The sequence below is a fragment of the Otolemur garnettii genome, unplaced genomic scaffold (genome assembly GCF_000181295.1).
Source record: "Otolemur garnettii isolate 467f Iridium unplaced genomic scaffold, OtoGar3 scaffold00029, whole genome shotgun sequence".
Lineage (NCBI taxonomy): Eukaryota > Metazoa > Chordata > Mammalia > Primates > Galagidae > Otolemur > Otolemur garnettii.
The window spans coordinates 17,011,585-17,030,930 of NW_003852424.1; the positions used below are offsets into that span (position 1 = coordinate 17,011,585).

At 53.7% G+C, this 19,346-nt stretch overlaps 2 protein-coding genes and 1 non-coding gene across 4 annotated transcripts in view; 1 reads left to right on the forward strand and 2 right to left on the reverse strand.

Moving 5' to 3' along the window:
- Positions 1–4,866, forward strand: part of MPND (MPN domain containing) — a 10,082-nt gene extending 5,216 nt beyond the window's left edge. The window contains exons 4-12 of the mRNA XM_023512643.1: positions 336–433; positions 545–641; positions 864–936; positions 1,006–1,082; positions 2,136–2,304; positions 2,396–2,466; positions 2,945–3,034; positions 3,925–4,017; positions 4,672–4,866. Coding sequence (XP_023368411.1) covers positions 336–433; positions 545–641; positions 864–936; positions 1,006–1,082; positions 2,136–2,304; positions 2,396–2,466; positions 2,945–3,034; positions 3,925–4,017; positions 4,672–4,758 — 855 coding nt within the window. The 3' untranslated portion in view covers positions 4,759–4,866. The remainder of the gene's footprint in view (positions 1–335; positions 434–544; positions 642–863; positions 937–1,005; positions 1,083–2,135; positions 2,305–2,395; positions 2,467–2,944; positions 3,035–3,924; positions 4,018–4,671) is intronic.
- A 327-nt stretch (positions 4,867–5,193) lies between these two features.
- SH3GL1 (SH3 domain containing GRB2 like 1, endophilin A2) overlaps positions 5,194–19,346 on the reverse strand; it is a 41,033-nt gene continuing 26,880 nt past the window's right edge. Inside the window, exons 2-10 of one of the 2 annotated variants that reach the window (XM_003788756.3) lie at positions 10,769–10,837; positions 10,369–10,441; positions 9,356–9,499; positions 8,668–8,801; positions 8,385–8,543; positions 8,092–8,195; positions 7,268–7,392; positions 7,012–7,068; positions 5,194–6,537 (exon numbers count right to left, since the gene is read on the reverse strand). In XM_003788756.3, coding sequence (XP_003788804.1) covers positions 6,341–6,537; positions 7,012–7,068; positions 7,268–7,392; positions 8,092–8,195; positions 8,385–8,543; positions 8,668–8,801; positions 9,356–9,499; positions 10,369–10,441; positions 10,769–10,837 — 1,062 coding nt within the window. In that variant the 3' untranslated portion in view covers positions 5,194–6,340. Of the gene's footprint in view, positions 6,538–7,011; positions 7,072–7,267; positions 7,393–8,091; positions 8,196–8,384; positions 8,544–8,667; positions 8,802–9,355; positions 9,500–10,368; positions 10,442–10,768; positions 10,838–19,346 lie in introns of both variants that reach the window. The other variant, XM_023512605.1, reaches the window with a different exon arrangement.
- LOC111724959 lies at positions 17,738–17,844 on the reverse strand. Its single transcript, XR_002773158.1, has one exon. It is a non-coding gene; the product is annotated as a U6 spliceosomal RNA (small nuclear RNA).

The window sequence follows — 19,346 nt, forward strand, 5'->3', positions numbered from 1 at the left end:
AAAAAAAAAAAAAAAACAACTCAATGCCTAATTTCTTAAGCTCAAATGCTGGATTTCTTGGTCTCATGCCTCTATTTTTTGTGCTGCCTGATTTCTTGATTCTCCACAGGATTTCTTTGCCCTGTTGCCTGATTTCTTAAAGTACCCTCTTGATTTCCTAGCTCTGCTGTCTGATTTTGTTGGCCCACTACATGGTTTCCTGAGTTCCTCATCTAACCTTTTTTTTCAATCTTGTCTGTCTGATTTGTTCACTTGCTGCTTGATTTTTAGGCTGCCTCTGCCTCGTCTTCCAGTTTTGGCTGGGGATGGACTGACTCTACCTCTTTTTCTCTCTTACACCCCCCACAGAGGCCATGCCTTCTGGGAAGCGGGTGGAGAACAAAGTACGGGTGCCAGTCCGCTACTGCATGTTGGGGAGTCGTGACTCTGCCAGGTCAGATACACCTTGAGCCCCCTGCCCCAGCATGTCTAGAATGCTTGTCAGGGTCTAGGGAACCAGGCCTACAGCAGTCCTGAGGCTATGGGACCCTCTTGGCTCCTGCAGGAACCCTCACACCCTGGTGGAAGTAACATCCTTTGCAGCAGTCAACAAGTTCCAGCCATTCAATGTGGCAGTTTCCAGCAATGTGCTATTCCTGCTGGTGTGTGGCTAAGCCCCACCTTGTCCAGGGGCAGGGAGCACCTGGGAGGGAGCGGGTCCCCAGAATATCAGCTTCATAAGAGTGGGGACCTTGTCTGCTTTGTTTGTTATTGATAAACCACAGGTACTCAATAAATGTTCAAAGGGTGGGGGTGGGCCAGCCCTTGCATTGGGGCAGAGGCCTCAGCCTGAGCCAGTCTCCCACCATCCCTCCCCTTCTCAGGACTTCCACAGCCACCTGACTCGGAGCGAGGTCGTGGGTTACCTGGGGGGCCGCTGGGACACCAACAGCCAGAGTGGGTATCTGGGCTGGGTTGGCAGGGAGGTGTTTGGGGTCAGAGCCCATGGCCACTTCTTCCTCACAGTGCTCACTGTGTTGCGAGCCTTCCCCTGTCGTAGCCGGCTTGGGGACACCGACACTGCAGCTGTCATTGAGGAGGAGGTAAGGAGTTGCCAAAGAGGTGTCTTTCTGGGGAAGGATGGGGAGGAACACAGCTATTCCTCTATGCCATTTACTGAGGGGACAGCTGTGTTGCCCCTGGGGGCTAGCATAGTGTCAGTACCCTGCAAGTATACAGGTAGATGTGAGTACCTGTCCCTGTGCCTGGGACTCCAGGTTTAAGGGCACTGATTTTGGGTCACTGAGTCCTGGACTCACTCCTTGTAAACCTTGCCAGCCCTTCCCCTCAGAGCCTCCAATTCCTCATGGGTAAAATTTGAGGCTTAAATGAAGCTCTGCACCATGCCTGGCACTTAAAAAAGGCTCATAAATGCCAGCTGCCATTGTTATTCATGTTTTTATAATGGTACTTAGCATATGTCTGGCACTGTGCTCAGCATTGTTACAGTGTTGTTGGGGGCAGGTAAGTGAGTGTTAATTCAGTAATCTGTGTCTACCTCTCCATTTCCTTTTGCTTCTACTTGTTCAGGAAATACAGGAATGTCCCCTCCTGCTCACATATGCAAAAGTCCCACTACTGACAAGCGCCTACTGCGTGTCAGCCCATGCAGTGAACAAAATTATTTTCTTGGCTCGGCACCTGTGGCTTAAGCGACTAAGGCACCAGCCACATACACCTGAGCTGGCAGGTTGGAATCCAGCCTGGGCCCGCCAAACAATGACGGCTGCAACCAAAAAATAGCCGGGCGTTGTGGCGGGCGCCTGTAGTCCCAGCTACTTGGGAGGCAGAGGCAGGAGACTAGCTTGAGTCCAGGAGTTGGAGGTTGCTAGGAGCTGTGATGCCACAGCACTCTACCCAGGGTGACAGCTTGAGGCTCTGTCTCCAAAAAAAAAAAAAAATCATTTTCTTGCCCTCCTTGCTTAGTGGCACATGCATCTTTTTTATAGATTTATTTGTGGGTTGTTCCTCCACCTTGCCCTGGACTTGGTGACAGTGGGGCAGGATCCCCAGGTACATAGCAGGTACTCTACGGGTTGGTGCCAGTTCACTAGGCTGGTCAGGCCCCCCACCCCCAGCCACATCTCTGTCCCCAGATTTACCAGAGCCTGTTCCTGCGTGGCCTGTCCCTGGTGGGCTGGTACCACAGCCACCCACACAGCCCGGCACTGCCCTCGCTACAAGACATAGACACCCAGATGGACTACCAGCTGCGGCTGCAGGGCTCCAGCAATGGCTTCCAGCCCTGCCTGGCCCTGCTCTGCTGTGAGACCCACTTGCGCATGGGGCTGTGGGGGTGGGAGCTGGGCAGCAGAGCCCCATAGGCCCAGGACTCTTTCTTCCTCTCCTCCGCCAGCCCCTTACTACTCTGGCAACCCAGGCCCTGAGTCCAAGATTGCACCCTTCTGGGTGATGCCTCCTCCTGAGGTAGGTGGGGCTGCTTGGGGGAGGCTAGGGGTAAAGGGTGCCAAGGCAGGAGGGACTCTGGTTCCAGGTTCTGTGGGACCTCAGTTGCTCCCATCTGTGAAATGGGACCACAGCTATTGTTCTGAGGCTTCATTGAGGGCCTGGGTGCAGAGCCTCTATGTAGCTTGTTCTATTACCAGGATGGCTTCCTTCTGGAACCTGTTTTCAACCCATGTCAGCCATGGGGTCAGAGGTCGCTTTGGAAAAAAATCTCAAGGCCCTGGCTTCTTCTGGCCTCTCCTGTTGGAAAGGTCACCCCTGCTACACTGCTGGGTTCTACTAGTGGTCCCATGTCACCCTAAACCACTGATCCCAGCGCAGAGCCCCATGGGATGTGGATTCTGATTCCCAGACTAGGGTGCCTCCCTCATTCCCTTCATCATGGCCTGGGGACCTGGATGTTGGGGAGGCCTCTCTGACCAGCTTGTGTTCCTGTCAGCAAAGGCCAAGTGACTATGGCATCCCCATGGATGTGGAGATGGGCTACGTCCAGGACAGCTTCCTGACCAACGACATCATGCATGAGATGGTGAGCTCACTCCTGGTGGGATAGGCAAGGCTAGGGCAGCCAGCCTGTGTTAAGCTTCTCTTCCCTCACTCTAGAGCCCCCATCTACCCATCCAGGTGATACCTAAATGAACATACAGCAGAATCTCTGTAAGTTGGCCACCCAAGGGACTGTAACTAACTGGTCAATATGTGGAAGTGGTCAACATAAGGAACTAGGCCCACTGTACTGACATATACAGGTGGTGCATGTCCGGTCTATGAAAATGAGGTCAACTTGAGGTGGTCAGCTGTGGAGGTTCTAGTGTACTTTCCTTTTTTTAAGAGACGAGAGTCTCACTTTATTGCCCTTGGTGGAGTGCTGTGATGTCATAGCTCACAGCAACCTCCAACTCCTGGGCTTAGGCAATTCTCTTGCCTCAGCCTCCCGAGTAGCTGGGACTACAGGCCCTGCCACAATGCCTATTTTTTGTTGCAGTTTGGCTGGGGCTGGGTTTGAACCCGCCACCGTAAGTATATAGGGCCAGCGCCCTACCTACCGAGCCACAGGTGCTGCCCTCTAGTGTACTTTCAATAGCTGTGTTCAGTGTCCACTTAAAAAGCTAGTTCACTGAACCTGTAACCTTGTAGGTGTTGTTAATCAGGATGAGGCTAAACTTGGGACCCTGTTCAGACCTGTCAGAGAACTTTTTCCATTGAGTGTGTGGCTCAGTGGGCTACCCTGGACAATGCTGCTGCCTCTCCCTCCAGGAAGCCCTCCTCCTGAGTTCACTTCTGATATCTCCTGTGTGGTTGACTTACTGGTAACTTGGGTCACATGTCCTTGCTGCATGAGCCTCGAAACCCTTTCAGGCCTGAACACTGTGGGTGAGGAGGGAGGAAGCCAGGGAATCATCTGCCCCTGTCCTGCAGATGCTACTGGTGGAATTCTACAAGGGTGCCCCTGACCTGGTGAGGTTCCAGGAGCCCTGGGACCAGGAGCACACCTACCTGGACAAGCTCAAGGTGAGATTTGTGTTCTGAGGGGCCCCAGTACACCCATGCAGCCTGAGACACAGTGACTATGATGACCCGACTCCATCTCACCCCCTGGCAGCAGGAGGTGCAGGCTGGGATCTGATTTCACGTTGGAGCCTAATTCCTTGGCAAGGCTATACAAAGTCAAAGGGAAAAGCTGGCCTTGTGACTTGGCTTCTTTGTAGCTCGCTGGCCTCAAAACTGGGGGACCTGTGCCTAAGGGCTCAGCCACTTTCTGAGTTATGTCTTCTTTATATTGATGCTTTACTCCACTGCATGGAAACACCTTCTTACATGGCTCACTCTGTTTAGACTTTTATGGGACTGGTGACTGCTGATTGATGAAGCCCCAATGTCCATGAGTGACTGAAACCCAGGCAGGGAGATGGCCAGAGCAGCATCTGGAATGTGCAGATAAACTACATACCCCCCAATACAGCACCTGACATTCTAAAATAAGCCAGCTAGTCCTCCAGTTATGCAGTGTCCCCTTGATGGAAAGTAAGCTGTGTTTTAGGCACACCACCCTCTACCTTGGCTTGGGCAGACCTTGCTTTGTCAGGCTGCTATGTGTGGACAGTGGCCTCTGAAGGGCAGGACCTTAGGGCACAGTCCTAAGGCGCCTGCCCTTGATTGTTTCAGATCTCCTTGACCAGCAGGATGCCCAAGGACCAGGGTCTGTGCCATGCACTGGAGCAGGTTTATGGGGCTCTCAAGCAAGGGAGCTGAGGGCCTGCCTTCCCCTGGCCCCCAGTAGCTCCAAGGCTTCATCTGTTACTGTCTCTGAGTGATTTAGTAGAGGTTCAAGCTCAGATAATAAAGGAACAAAAGCAGCAACCAGCTGGCAAGGTTGTCTCCCTGGGTGGGGTGAAGGTCATTCTTGCTCCCTTGCTTCTGTGGCAGGGCATTTGCCCTGCAGGCATAGGGACCTCCTGTCCAGCTGCTCCCTTGGGCCTGACCTTTAGTCCCAGTACCAAAAACAATTGAGTGGCCCCAAGCTAGCCCTATACCCTTGGGCTGTGCAGCACCCATGGGGAGAACCTGGGAAGGGTGCATGTGCAGACAGGGCAGGGATCCTACTGGTGCCCAGGCTTTACTGGGGTAACCCCTGGGGAAGGCTGTGGGTACATGGGTACACACCCTGCATTGAGACAAGGTCAGGGCTGTAGAAAGAGACATTTAATACTTTTTTTAAAAAAAATTGAGTACATGTACATTTTGATTTACCCTAGACCCTGGCCAAGACTGTACTGCTCATCTTGGCCAAGGCATAGTGAGAATGGGGACTCAGAGGAATGTGAGTGTGGCCAGCCCCAAAAGTCTTCCCCCACCCAGTTTATTCAGCCAATTTTCAGGTGAGGCCACAGGGGAAGTAGATGCTGGGGCAGGCAGTCTTGGGAATCCAAGACTGCCTGGCTTGGCCTAGAGGAGATACTGGGGATGGCACAGGCTTAGGAAGGGCCCAGCAGCCAGAAGTCTAGAACATTCTGTCATCAGAGCCTTTGTGCTTGACCTAAGGTATGTGTGGTGGGAGGGGCTGGGGGGGGGCATGGTCCTATATGAGGTGTGTTGGAGGAATGTGGGTGCAGCTGGTGGTGGCAGCTTGTGCCAGAGCGTGAAACACACCTCTGCGTGCTCTGCTGGGGGCAATTAAAAAGCTGGAAAGACACTTGGCTTTGTGGGGATAGGAGAGAAACTGAGGCCACTGGGGGAAGACATGTCCTTGGGCAGGGTAGGCCCTGGGGACCTTGTTGGCCTCTATCCCCACCTGCAAACTAAGAGCAGGCCAGGGAGTGGTGAGGCCCTTCCCCCTCACTTTGAGGGGGACATAGCAAATGTGCAAGGCTGGGGGTTAGCCTGGGCCCCACAAGGCCTAGAGAACCCTGGAGTGGGGGCCGAGGCCCATTGCCAGCAACGGGCTGGGAAACATTGGAAAAACAGGCTGGGGAATCTCAGCCAGGGGTTAGGCCATAGACACCTGAGGGCAAGCCTGCAGGGTAGGCCCCAGGGCAGTCAGGACGGAGGTGGGGGAGGGGTCCACCCTGGAGGACTATTAGTGTTTCTGAGAGCACCTTAGTGTGAGCAGGAAGGAGGCCACTCACCCCCACAGAGTAGGGAAGGAGCCACCACCCCAGCAAATAGAGTGAACACTGGTGTAAATGGGCCCCACCCAGATGCTGGGGCCCTGCTCAGGAAGTACCCAGGGGCTGGGTAGCCCCTCCAGGCTCAGATGCTGCCCCGGCCACAGGGCCCAACCAAGTGGAATGCAGGAGGCCAGATGGTCAACAGCTGGGGCAGGAATGCTGGCAGGTCACTGAGGCAGGGGCACCAGCACCTCCACATAGCTGAGGGGGAAGAAGCCTGACTGGCCGTCCAGCATTCCCTCGTACCAGTTCTCGTCGATCTGGTTGGTCAGCGTGATGACATCACCCTCACGAAAGCCTAGCTCCCCATCATTCTCTGGCTCGAAGTCATACAGTGCCTTGCAGCTTGGCTGGTCCAGGGGGGCTGGGAGGATATGAAGGGCACATCTGTCACAGGGCACATCTGAACTTGACCTCAGTTTACACTTGCTGTGGCCCCTAGACCACATTGTGGGGTGAGGGCCACCCTGTGGTTGTACCAATTTGCAGCTTCTACCCCTACTGCAATCTAGGGTTGTCAGGAAGGAGGAGTATGGAAGAGGTTTTGTGAGTAGGCACCAAAGCTGCTGGGGGTGGGGAGGTGCCAGGGGATGCCCAGTGCCACCAGGCTGAGAATGGACAGATGCCCTCAGCCCCCTGTTTTTTTGCAGCAAGGCCAGGCCCAAGGGGTGGAGCTTATGCCTGTGCCACCCACTGCTGCCAAGGCAGATGGCCTGCCACATTGAAGGGAGGAGGAAGGCCTCTCCAGAACAGACTAGAAGCCACCACTGCAAACTGAAGCTGGCCTTAGTGTAGTTAAGTGAGTGAGGGCTAGGACTGGGCCCCTGGGGACACTCACGCATAGTCCTGCTGGGGGTCCGGATGGGCTTGTCAGAAGATCGGAAAGATGATGAAGCTGCTTGTAAACAAAATGTGAAGGCCCACTGAGTATAGTGGGTGGAGGCCAATGCCCTCCCCTGCCTGGCCCTATGTCTGGAGGGGTTGGCAGGCTGGGACTGCCCCAAGGGGCCTGGCTCTCAAAAGACCCTGGACAATGCCACCTTTGGCTATCCCCCACTCCATTGGTGTTCCACCTTCAGGAAACATCCCATTACCTGTGATCTTGGGGGCTGTGGCACAGGGGAAGCCCCCATTGGACTGCTCAGGCTCTCCAAGGTCAAAGGATTCCCGAGGCTTAGGTTTGTATTCCCGCTTGGGGCGTGAGGAAGCTTCTCGCATCCTGAGAAGGAAGAGCCATGAGTAGCCCCAAGCACTGGAGTATCAAGGCCAAGGCCCCTGACCTGTGTCTATGATGCTGCCCAAAGACTTGGCCTGGTCCTGTGGGAAAGGCTCATCAAGGGGATGCAATACCCAGGACTCTTGGGCCATGGCTGGATCATCATGATCCCTCTACCTTGTGTACTCCTGAGACTTCCGAGTGCCTGAGTTTTGCCTAAGGCACATACCTGCCAACATGTGGCACAAACCCCAAAACTCCCTCAACAGCCCAGATTAGGTGCCCAACATGGCAGGCTCTGGACTCTGACTGTAAGACTGTGTTCTTGGGGGGGGTGCCAGAAGTGTGACCAGGAAGGGGACAAGGAAGTCGTCAGGGGTCAGCAATTAGGGCAGAACTGCCAAAACTCTCAGGCTCAGTGTTGGTCCTGAGCTCCGAAATGCCTCTGAATGCTTGCTCCTCAGGCTACTCTAGCCCACTCCTTGGGCCAGGACAAGCCCACTAAGATCAGGCCCCACCTGGGGCCCTGAGCCCAACAGAAGCAGCTTGGGGCAGAAACATAGGGCTGGCCATGGAGAAGCGAGGTGCTGCACACTTCTGCAGAAGGTGCACAGTGGCCTCAGGATCCCATGCTGGAAGGAGGACCCTGGTCACTGAGACTGTCTGGATTTCACAGTGGAGCCCCCCAGGGCCAGGGCTTACCTGCGCTTAAGCTTGTCAGCCAGCTCATCAAGGATCTGCACAGCCTGTCGATGATAATCCAGCTGGGCGTCAACCAGGGCTGAGAGCTGGCTCACCTGCTCAATCTGCAGGGATCAGTCAGGGCTGAGGGACTGCTGCAGCTGTGCCTCTCCCGCACCCTCCATGACATTCGCATTGTGCCCCCACCCTGCCTATAGCAGTGGACAGTCACTGCTGCCTACCGTTTCCTTAATGCCCTGCACATGCAGGGGATGCCCAGCACCCCTGCTGCCCACCCGGGCCCGACAACGCACGTCAGTCTCCAGGAGGTTGTGCATGCTAGTCTCCGCCACCTCCTTGGATTCCTCAAACTTGTCCAGGGCCTGACGTAGCTCTTCATCAGGGATGCGGCCCTGCCGCTTCTTCTTATAGTCGAAGTCCAGGCGGCGGCCCTCCAGCTTCTTCAGGTGGTGCTGAGGGTGGCCGGGTGGGTCACACCAGTAGGAATTTGGAAGCTTCCTCCTTCACTACTGGTGACCCTGCCCTGTCAAAGGGGACCCCAAGGGCCCTGCCCTGTCAGGGAGAGTCAGGCAGTACCTGGATCTCCTTCAGGTCTTTCTCACATAGGCTCTGCAGAGGGTCGATGAAGTTCTGTTTGACCTCTATGTCCAAGGAGTCCTTAACCTCTGCCAGGCGCTTCATGGACTCCCCGGCATCCAGCAGGGCATCTCCTGCCAAGAAGGGGTGGGGGAAGCCATCATGGGAGGCCTTGGCCTCAGGGACTGAGATCCTCCCCAGGAATTTAGTGTAATACAAAAGACACCAAAATTGTGAAGCTGGGTGTTAAACAAGCTACCCTCCCTATACTGTTAGGAGGGACCCTGAATTGGCTGAAGGGGGTGGGAAGGATAAGTCTTCCCCTGATAATGTTGGGGAGATACAGGTGGCTTTCTCTAGAGCCTCAGTTGCCCTTGCTCAGGAGAAACCAGCTGCCCATGTTGGAGAAGATTCTGGAGCTGCAGGAAGGGGTGCAATCCACCATTGGCCCTCATGACCCTTTCCCACCTGCTGCCCTCTCCCTGTGTCCACCTCCTTTGTCATGATCCATTGGTGCAGGGCTCCCCCACCACACAGACAGGAAGGCTATGTGGTCCACACCAGCAACACAAGACAGTGCCTTGGACCTGGATTCACGTGGTATCACTGCCCTGCCTTGTCCTTGTGGGGATGGGGGTGTGGGCTTCAGGGAGTGGAGTGGGGCATGGGAGAATTTGACCCTGCTCACCGAAGTTGGACTCGCCACCCAGCTCCTTGCCATGACGGATCATGCACTCGCCCAGGAGGCCCTCGGGCTGTGGGTAGCCAGGACTTTTCACCTGGCCCCGGATCTTGGACACAGTGTTAAGCATGGTCAGCTTGGCCCGTGAAGCTGGAAAAGGATGGGCAGGGTGAGCATGGCTGCTGCTGGAGGGGTGACAAGGCCTGTGTTCTGCTGGCATTGCCAAGCTGCCTGCCCTACCCTGTACCAGAGTATTTCTAAAGTGTATCCTTGGCCCAGTAACCCTTTTATTCCATGCCTGCTGGCAGGCCATGCTTCCACAAGCATGTCTCGCAAGGAGGTCTCCAGAGGTTCCTTGTTCCTAAACTGCTGAGCCATCCCTCTAGTGCTCTTTACCCTAGAACAAGGCCACCCTCCCTCATCTGGTGTCCAACAGACATGTGTATCTGTGCATAGGTGTCAGGAGGTCCAGTGACTCACTGTGGACCTCATCCCTCTCAAGGGGGGTGAGGAGCTGTGTTCCTTTCCCTGCCCACTCAGGTCTGTCCCAGGCATAGGCTGAGAGTGGACACTGCTGGTTTAAAGCCTAGTCCATGTCCATTGTTTCCTGCCTAGGAACCTGCACTAGGGTTTTCCTCAGGGGAAGTCCTACTCCCTCTCAACCCAAGAGACACAGCCCCACACACCAAGGGTAGAAACTCAGCTCAAGACAGGTGAGTCAGTTGGGGGAATGATGTTCTTCTCTGCTACAGGAGTGAGTTAAAGCTAGGATTACCTCAAGGAATAAATTGGCCTAAGAGCAAAGGCATCACAGAAGGAGCTGAGTTGCCACCTGAAATGGAAAGGGCCCAAAGGTCCCTGCATCTAGGCATGCCTGAAGTCTGCCTACCCATGGGAATTCTAGTTCTATTAGCCCACATGTTCCCTCTTCATGCTCTGGTAACCAGAATATTCCTGACTGACACAGAAACCATAGCAGTCAGGGCAACCCCCCCCCCCCGCCCCCCGGGCACCCTTACCTGGGTTGGGCTGCAGGTACTCAATGGTTCTGGCCAATACTTCTGTCACGGCCTTGCTGGTGACATCCACCTTCTGTGAAGAGAAGCAGCATGTGTGGCTTCAGTCTACAGGATGCCGAAGGTCACACCAGGATGCAAAGTCCCTCAGCTTCTCACCCCTTCTGCATGCTTCAGAGAGGCACCCAAGCTCCCTGTCCTTAGTTCAGATATGCTGCTTGCCCAGGGCTAGGGCAGAGGCTGATACCTGTCTCTCCCCTGGCTGGGAGGCCCCACCCATCACAGCTCCCTCAGTGCCTGCTGGCCCCCTCACATCACTGATGCTATGGCTGGGTAGAAGAGCTGCCTCAAGGAGGCACTGCTGAGCAGTGCTGTCACACAGAACACATGGCCCCCTTCTTACCTTCTCCATCTCTTTGAAGTCATCATCCAGCTTGGTCCCTTCAGCCCCTCCAACCTTCTCACTGACCAGCTGGAGGACAGAAGAAGGGAGACTACATGAGACCCAGAGGAGAAGGAGGTGGCCTCAGATGTTTTCCAGCCAAATCCACTGCCAGCAGGGGAAGACAGAGTGGCCAGGAGGCCTACTATAGCCTCCTAGGGAAGCTAGACACAGCAGCGAGACACGGTGCCCAGGTCACCTTGGCAGTGCCACAAGTCTACCTTAAGACCGCATACTACCCTTGGAGTGGGAGCAAACTGCAGGTACAGAGGTACAGCATGGGTTTGGCTTTCTGCCTCTTTATGCCTCTGGGCACTCATGAGCTCACTGTGGGCCTCTACTGGATAGGGCCCTATCTCTGTCACCACAGAGTCCAGAGGCTCAGTGTGAGAAACACACAGCTCAGAAGACATGGATTCTGAAAGTACCTACCCCAAACGTCCCCATGAAAAGGAATGTGGAATTTTGCTTTCATCCTTCTTAAATGTTTTGGGTCTACTTTCTTAGGGAAAAAAAAAAAAATCCTTGACAGTTTGTTAATCAAGGCAGCACCAGCTGACACTGACAAGCAGGGGTACAGGTGGCCAGAGAGGGGAGACAGGGAAGGGACAGCCTGTCCCTACCCCACCTGGATGTTCTGAGTTTGGTACATGAGGCAGTTGGCACATAATGGCATGTCTGATCCCTGCTGTGACAGTGACAACAACAAGCACTCATAGTGCCATCTTTCCTTGTGTGATGTGATGACAGAGCTCAGAGCACCTGGGATGTGAAAAACTCCAGTAGTGATAAAAAACAATTCTGAAATATAGCAGGGAACATGGTGGGGGCCACTGACTCCAGCACTGGACACCTGAGCACAGACCTGGGCTTGCCACCTGTGCACTGGGTGTGGAGCACAGAGCGGGGCTTCATGTGGCCGGGGACACAATTCCAGAGTCCCTCTGTCCAGGGGAGGAGACCTGGTCCAGTCAGCAAGGAGGCAGCTCAGGGACAAAACACATCCTCCAAACTGACCCCCAAACCAACTACCAACCCTCCTCCTAAATATACTCAGGAAGACACTGGAGAGGATGGAATGGAAAGACCCCACATTGGTGAGTAGGATGAACCACTGGGCCTCACCCATAAGAGTGCCTATGTCTGGGGAGGAGGGCAGAGGTAGGGCTATTCGAGGACCTTGGGGATTGGGGCACTCACAGGGTAGGATGTGATGGATCTGGCACTAAGCCCAGCTGTGAGGGACCAGGACACCAGGAAGCACAGAGTAGGATTTCTAGTGACAGCTACTCAGATAGATGGTCATAAACAACCAGGAGAACCCTCTTTAAACAAGGCTTCAACAGTTTTATTAACGTAAACTTATTTTTGAGACAGAGTCTCACTCTCTCACCCTGGGTAGAGTGCCATGGCATTATAGCTCACAGCAACCTCAAACTCCTGCTTCACCCTGTCTAGTTAGTAGCTGGGACTACAGGCACCTGCTACAAAGCCCAGCTTTTAGTAGAGATGGGGTCTCACTCTTGGTCAGGCTGGTCTCCAATTCCTGAGCTCAAGCAATCCATCAAGTGGAGACCCACGGTGAATGTTGGCCTCCTAGAATGCTAGCATGAGCCACTGAGTCTGGCCTATTAACATAAACTTTGTATGAAATCTGAAAGCTCCTGAGGAGTGGGTACTTTGGATTTACAGGGGCAGAGGTAGCCAGAGCACGCTTAGAACTGGGCTCCCAAAGGCCTCTCATTCTGCTTACTAGGCCTGGAGCGTGAATTGCTGGCATTGCTTAACCAGATCCAGGGCTGGGCACCTTCTGCTGGAAGCTGTCTCTGGCCATCCCCACCCTATTGGTATGGGCTAACAACTCCAGAACCCCTGGAGTGGCCTCCACCCCTGCAGGACCATATGCATTGGGCCAACCTACTCACTGACAATCTGTCTTGACCACAGGGTGTACAGGAAGGGCCATGGCACACTGGTGTCTCTGTGACAATGCTGAGATACCACTCCAGATTAATGCTGCCTCTGGTCAGCTCTAGGGACACTGACAAGCTCACCAAAAGCCCTTTGTTTCAGGTAACTGGGTGTGGAACCCCAGCCTTTGTTCCATCAGGGTTTTGACCTTCCAGGGAGGAATCCTAGAGGTCACCTCATCCAGCATTTCCCAAAACAAATTCTCCAGAGGCACCTCTGAGAGGCCCATGGTTGGCTGAGCACGGGAGTTGGCTGGTTTAGCTGAGCAGGACTTATCATTGCAGGACTTATCGGAGCCTTTCTGGGTGGTGGGTGGGTATGGCACTGGGCAAAAGAGGGACAACCACACATCCTTACCAGTAAACGGTGCTTTCTGAACAAATAACATTTATGTAAAACAAAACAGCTGTCAGGCCCTATCTGATATGAAGGCTCTGAGAGGATGAGCTGCCTGGGGCCACACACTCCATCAAAACCAGGGCTCACTGGGATCTCCTCATAGCGGTTTCCACAGTTCACTTGGGCCCTGTCCTCTATAGGCCACCTGTCACAAGGCATGACATCTCTGAAAGCATCAGGCATAGTAAATTCCACCTGTCCAATCATACGTGCTCATATGCACGTACACCCCACAACACAGGTTGGTCTATCCCTTCCTGATGGCTGGTAGGCAGGGCAGGACAGCGAGGTGTCATGCCAGGGCTGTGCCTGTACCCCTACATGCCCATGGGACTGGTCAGTGTAGCTGGTGCCTGCCAGACCACACCCAACCCTGCTTGTCCTGGCCAAGTCTCTGAGCCATTGAGAGATGCCATGAAGATCCCTAGGGTGGCATGCTGTGCTGTCAGATGGGGTGTGTACAGCAGGGGAGTCGGGGCTCTAGGACACAGGTGGGGACAACAAGGACCTGGTAGGGCACTACAGTAGCCAGGGGACAGGAAGAGGGGAGAGGGAGAAGCTTGGGCCCTGGGAGCCCTTGGGGCGCACAAGTGCACCTACCCCTCACTCCCTGCATAGGCAGCCTACCCAGGGCCCACTGCTAGTTTCATCTCCCCACATCCTGCCCAGAGAGACACCTCTGTTCATGTCCCCATTCTATGGGGCTATCCTTGCCAACCACTGGGACCCCTAAACATCTTCAGAGATTCCTGAGGGTACTGTAGGAGTTCAGATTGCCAGGGCCTGACACCAGCCCCACCACCTCCCATCCATGTGGCCTCACACTCAAACTGCATCATCAGGCCTCAGCTCTCCCCTCTACTGATGGAGGAAAATGACAAGGTATACCTTATAGGGCTCTACATGCCTTGCTCAGGGCTGTGTATGCAGGAAGCATGTGACCCCTGACCTTCCACACATGCCTATAGGTCAGTGGCTTTCAACCTAGCAATACCTTAGAACAGCGGTAGCGTGCGACCCACAGGAACTGTATTAAAGGGTTGCAGCATTAGGAAGGTTGAGAACCACTGCCTTAGAAGCATCTGTCCATGTTTACCCTGCAGGGCTGGGCCTTGGGCCCAGGACAGGGCATGATCAAAAATGAGAGACAGGGCTCGGCGCCTATAGCTCAACCGGCTAAGGCGCCAGCCACGTACACCTAAGGTGGTGGGTTTGAATCCCCAGCCCGGACCCGCCAAACAACAATGACGGCTGCAACCAAAAAATAGCCGGGCGTTGTGGCGGGCGCCTGTGGTCCCAGCTACTTGGGAGGCGGAGGCAAGAGACTCGCTTGAGCCCAGGAGTTGGAGGTTGCTGTGAGCTGTAATGCCACGGCATTCTACCCAGGGGGACAGCTTGAGGCTCTGTCTCAAAAAAAAAAAAAAAAAAAAAATGAGAGACAGGAAGGAAACAGGGACTAGACCCCCATTTCTGCTGAAGGCTGTAACAAGGAAAGACCCCATCCTCCCCTAGGTGTTTTGGGGTGTTCCACTATGTTTCATGGGACAGTTTCACTTCTTTTGACTGTGGCAAGAGATGTTTTCAAAGCTGACAGCTACTGTGTAAGGGAATGAGTCGCCTGACATGAGCCCAGACTGTTCTGGGAAACCAGGAGGAGAACTGTAGTCGGTGGTGCGCAAAACCACAGCTTCCGGGCCAGGGGCACCCTGGCCCCACAACCTCCTCAGGGTGGAATGCAGTGTGTGGGTCTGGGGAGAGGTCCCTACTGGTGTGGACCACTTTGTGCCTAAGGAGAGGGCTGGGGACCTGCCACAGAAGTACCATAGAGGTACCTCCTCTTCCAGGTGCCATAACCCTTGGCACTGGGCTTGGCCCACCTGGGAACCTGGCACCTGCCTTTCATCCACTATGTCCTGAGCCCCATCTCCCCACCTCTGCACCCTAGGCATAAGAGACCATGAAGTCCCTTCTCTTCAAGGCTCAGAGGCATGAACCAACATAAAGGTATGATGAGGCCAAGGGAAGAACACAGACAAAACACAGATGCCCTATGCCAATCCTCAGCCCTTGAGCATATGGCTTCCCCGCCCACTAGAGGCCTGAGCTGCCATGGCCTCTGGACCCAGAACTGGCTGAGAGGCTCAGATTCATGGTCCAGTGGGCAGGGGACAAAGAGCCTATCTCAGGAGTACCCAGACTGGTTCACAGCAGAGCTGGGAGTCACAAAAGGGTCATAAGAGGGTGATGCCTGTGGCTCAAAGGAGTAGGGCGCTGGCCCCACATGTCAGAGGTGGCAGTTTCAAACCCAGTCCCAGCCAAAAACTGCAAAAAAAAAAAAAAAAAAGGGTCACAAGAAGCGCTTCTGGTCTCCATGTAAGGAGTAGGTATCTCTAGTAGCTGGTGCTATCTGGATGCTCTGGGTCAGGGATACTGCCTGGGAGCAGGGGAGGACTGAGGGTCTGGGCGTGCCATCCTGAGGATGTGTCTGTGGTCCCAGCATTCCTGTCCTCAGAGGGACTCTGTACGCTTGTTCACAGTCCCAGAGAGAGGAGTGGACTTGGCAGTAGGAAAAGATACCTCCACAGTGTGTCAGATGCAAATTGTCAACTTGGAGTGGCGTTCCCATCCTGCATGTCCCACCCAAGCTCACAATTCCCCACACAGCTAATAATATGGCCATACCACAGTCAGGAAGCCCTATAGGGCTCACAGGTGCGCTAACCCTCCTCCCCCACTGACTGGGCCCATGTAGCTGTAATACTCCTGGGGGCAACAGAGCAGATGGCTGACTGCCACCCACTCCCTCACAGGGCCCTATCCAGACAGTCAGGGCAGTGGCTGCAGAGCCTTAATCACCAGCTGTGGCCCTGTGAGAGCTGCCATCGTGCAACCGACACCCACACGGGCACTTCTTCTGCCCAAGTCCAGACATAGGGCAACTTGGCCCAGGTTGCCCCTGTCTAGCACGAACCAGGGCTGGGGCATTAACATGAGAAAGGACCCCAATGCTACCTGCTGGACACTCCCCAGATCTCAGTGAAACTGGCTCCTGGTCTGTCAGCTCTCAGCCCTGGGGCTGCCCACTCCACATGCTCTTGCACTCCACATGCATGCCTCATGCATTTTTTGCCTGGCACTGACTGTCTGTCACCTGTGAACCAAGCACCTGGGGTGTGGGCAAGCCTGGCATGATGACAGGGCTTCATCACAGAGCTTAGGACTCCCATCCCCACAGGTTAGCCTATAACATTAATAATAAAGACCAGACCTAGTGTAGTGGCTTATATTTGTAATCCCAGCACTCTGGGAGGCCACAGTGGGAGGATCACTTGAGCTCAGGGTTTGAGACCAGCTGGAACAAAAGTGAGAGTGAGACCCCATCTCTACTAAAGATAGAAAAACTAGCCAGACTCAGCTCCCGTAGCACAGTGGTTATGGCACCAGCCACATACACCAAGATTGGCGTGTTTGAACCTGGCCTGGGCCAGCTAAACAACAATGACAACTACAACAACAACAACAACAAAATAGCCAGGTGTTGTGGCAGGTGCCTATAGACCCAGCTACCTGGGAGGCTGAGGCAAGAGAACTGCTTAAGCCTAAGAGTTTAAGGTAGCTGTAAGCTGTGACATCACAGCCCTCTACTGAGGGTGACAGTGAGACTCGGTCTCATAAAAAAAGAAAAAGAAAAAGAAAAGAAAGAAAACAAGAAGGTAGCGCCTGTAGCTCAAGAGGCTAAGGCGCCAGCCATGTACATCAGAGCTGGCGGGTTCGAATCCAGCCCGAGGCTGCCAAACAATGACAACTACAACCAAAAAATAGCCAGGTGTTGTGGTGGGCACATGTAGTCCCAGCTACCTGGGAGGCTGAGGCAAGACAATAGCTTAAGCCCAGGAGTTGGAGGTTGCTGTGAGCTGTGACACCAGGGCACTCTACCCAGGGTGATAGCTTGAGGCTCTGTCTCAAGAAAAGAAAAGGAAAAACTAGCCAGGAGTGGTGACAGGCACCTCTAGTCCCAGTTACTCCAGAGGCTGAGGCAGGAGGATCACTTGAGCCTAGGAGTCTGACGTTGCTATGAGCTATGATAACACCACAGCACTCTACTCAGGGTGACAGAGTGAGACTCTATCTCAAAAAAGAAAATAATAATAACAAAGACCAGACAAGAAGGGGGTCAGTCTTCTGAAGACTGGCATTCTTTAAAGTTCTAGATCTTCAGAGACGAGCAAGGAATATGACACATAGAAAGAGAATGAATGTGTAATACAAAACCACACAGAACGACTTGCAAAGAGCCTATGCCAAGAGTTGAGGCAGGACAGCTGCAGGCAGAGTTGGTGCTATGGTAGCCACCTGGCAGCAGCGGGAGGAAATTTTTGAATCCTGCCTTGTAATATAATCATCTCAGTAGGGAAACCTGATATAGATATGCCACAGAAAAACAAATGGGACCATGTGCAGGCTTAGTGACCTGGCAGACAATTCTTCTTTTTTGTGTGTGTGTAATTAAATGTACTTTTATTTACAAAATATTCATTACAAAATTTTTATAAAGAGGTGAAAAATATGGAATGCTTCATGAATTTGCATGTCATCCTTGTGCAGGGGCCATGCTAATCTTCTCTGTATCGTTCCAATTTTAGTATATGTGCTGCCGAAGCAAGAACCAGACAATTCTTTCTGATAAATTGTTTTTTTAAAAAGAGGCAAGTTTCGGCTCAGCGCCTGTGGCTCAAGTGGCTAAGGTGCCAGCCACATACATCTAAAGTGGCGGGTTCAAATCCAGCCTGGGCCTGCCAAACAACAATGACGGCTGCAACCAAAAAATAGCAAGGTGTTGTGGCGGGCACCTATGGGCTCAGCTACTTGGGAGGCTGAGGCAGGAGACTCGCTTGAGCCCAGGAGTTGGAGGTTGCTGTGAGCTGTGTGCCACGGCACTTCACCCAGGGGGACAGCTTGAGACACTGTCTCAAAAAAAAAAAAAAATGAGGCCAGTCTGGGTATGATGGCTCACACCTATAATCCCAGCACTCTGAGAGGCCAAGGTGTGAGGATCACTTGAGCTCAGGAGTTCAAAACCAGCCTGAGCAAGAGTGAGACTCTGTCTCTACTAAACAAATTAAAAAAAACCAAAAACTCAAAAAACTACCTGGGCATTGTGGTGGGTGCCTATGGTCCCAGCTACTTGGGAGGCTGAGGCAGGAGGACTGCTTGAGCCCAGGAGTTTGAGATTGCTGTGAGCTAGGCTGATGCTATGACACTCTAGCCTGGGGCAACAGAGCAAGTCTGTCTCAAAATTAAAAAAGAGTTTTAAAAAAGAAGAAACAAGTCAGCACAGAAGAGGAAAAGGGCAGAAGGAAGGCAGGGCTGCATCTCAGGGACCAGGATGGATGTACCATGTTTGCCCATGGTGGGGTCAGCCCCAGGGTCCTCATGTCTCATCAACTATCATGTTTTGTGCAAGTCAGACTTTGTAGTATTCATAACCACCTTATGGGTTCCCATAGAGGTCACCTGTCCCCTCTAGGCCAGGTGAGGGTCTTAGGCCACTTTCCCCCCCGTCCTAGGCTTGGCTAACTTCTGACTGCCTTTCCCATGCTGTAGGGCAGCCTTTGTGCTCCTCTCCAGCCCTTGTTGAATCCATGAGGACAGAAACCAAAGGGGCTTCCCCAGGCCCAGGCCTAGAGGAAATGGCTTATGAGCATTGGCCAGGTAACCACAGTGAATAGCCAGGAAAAGGCCATGTCCATGTGTGGAGGACAACTGCCCTGGGGCAGAGTAGGATCCTCACAAGACCCAGAGTCTGGCCTGAGGCTGGGGAGTGACCCTCAGGGATCTTCTGCAGGTGTGGACACTTCTGGCTGCAGTTGGTGGCTGCTGTCAGGAGGGGGATGGCCTCACAGCCACGTAAGAGAACACAACAGTACATCACTGCCTTGATGACTAAAGTGTCAGTGGGACATGTGTTCAGACAAGTGGGAAGCCAACCACCTGGTGAGAGATGAGAACATCAGGCACAATGACAACATGGAGAAGGATGTGGAGAGCTGCAGAGAGGTGAGTACGCTGCAACACAAGTGGAGAGTAGTCGGCTCGGCGCCTGTGGCTCAAGTGGCTAAGGCGCCAGCCACATACACCTAAGGTGGCGGGTTCGAATCCCCAGCCCGGG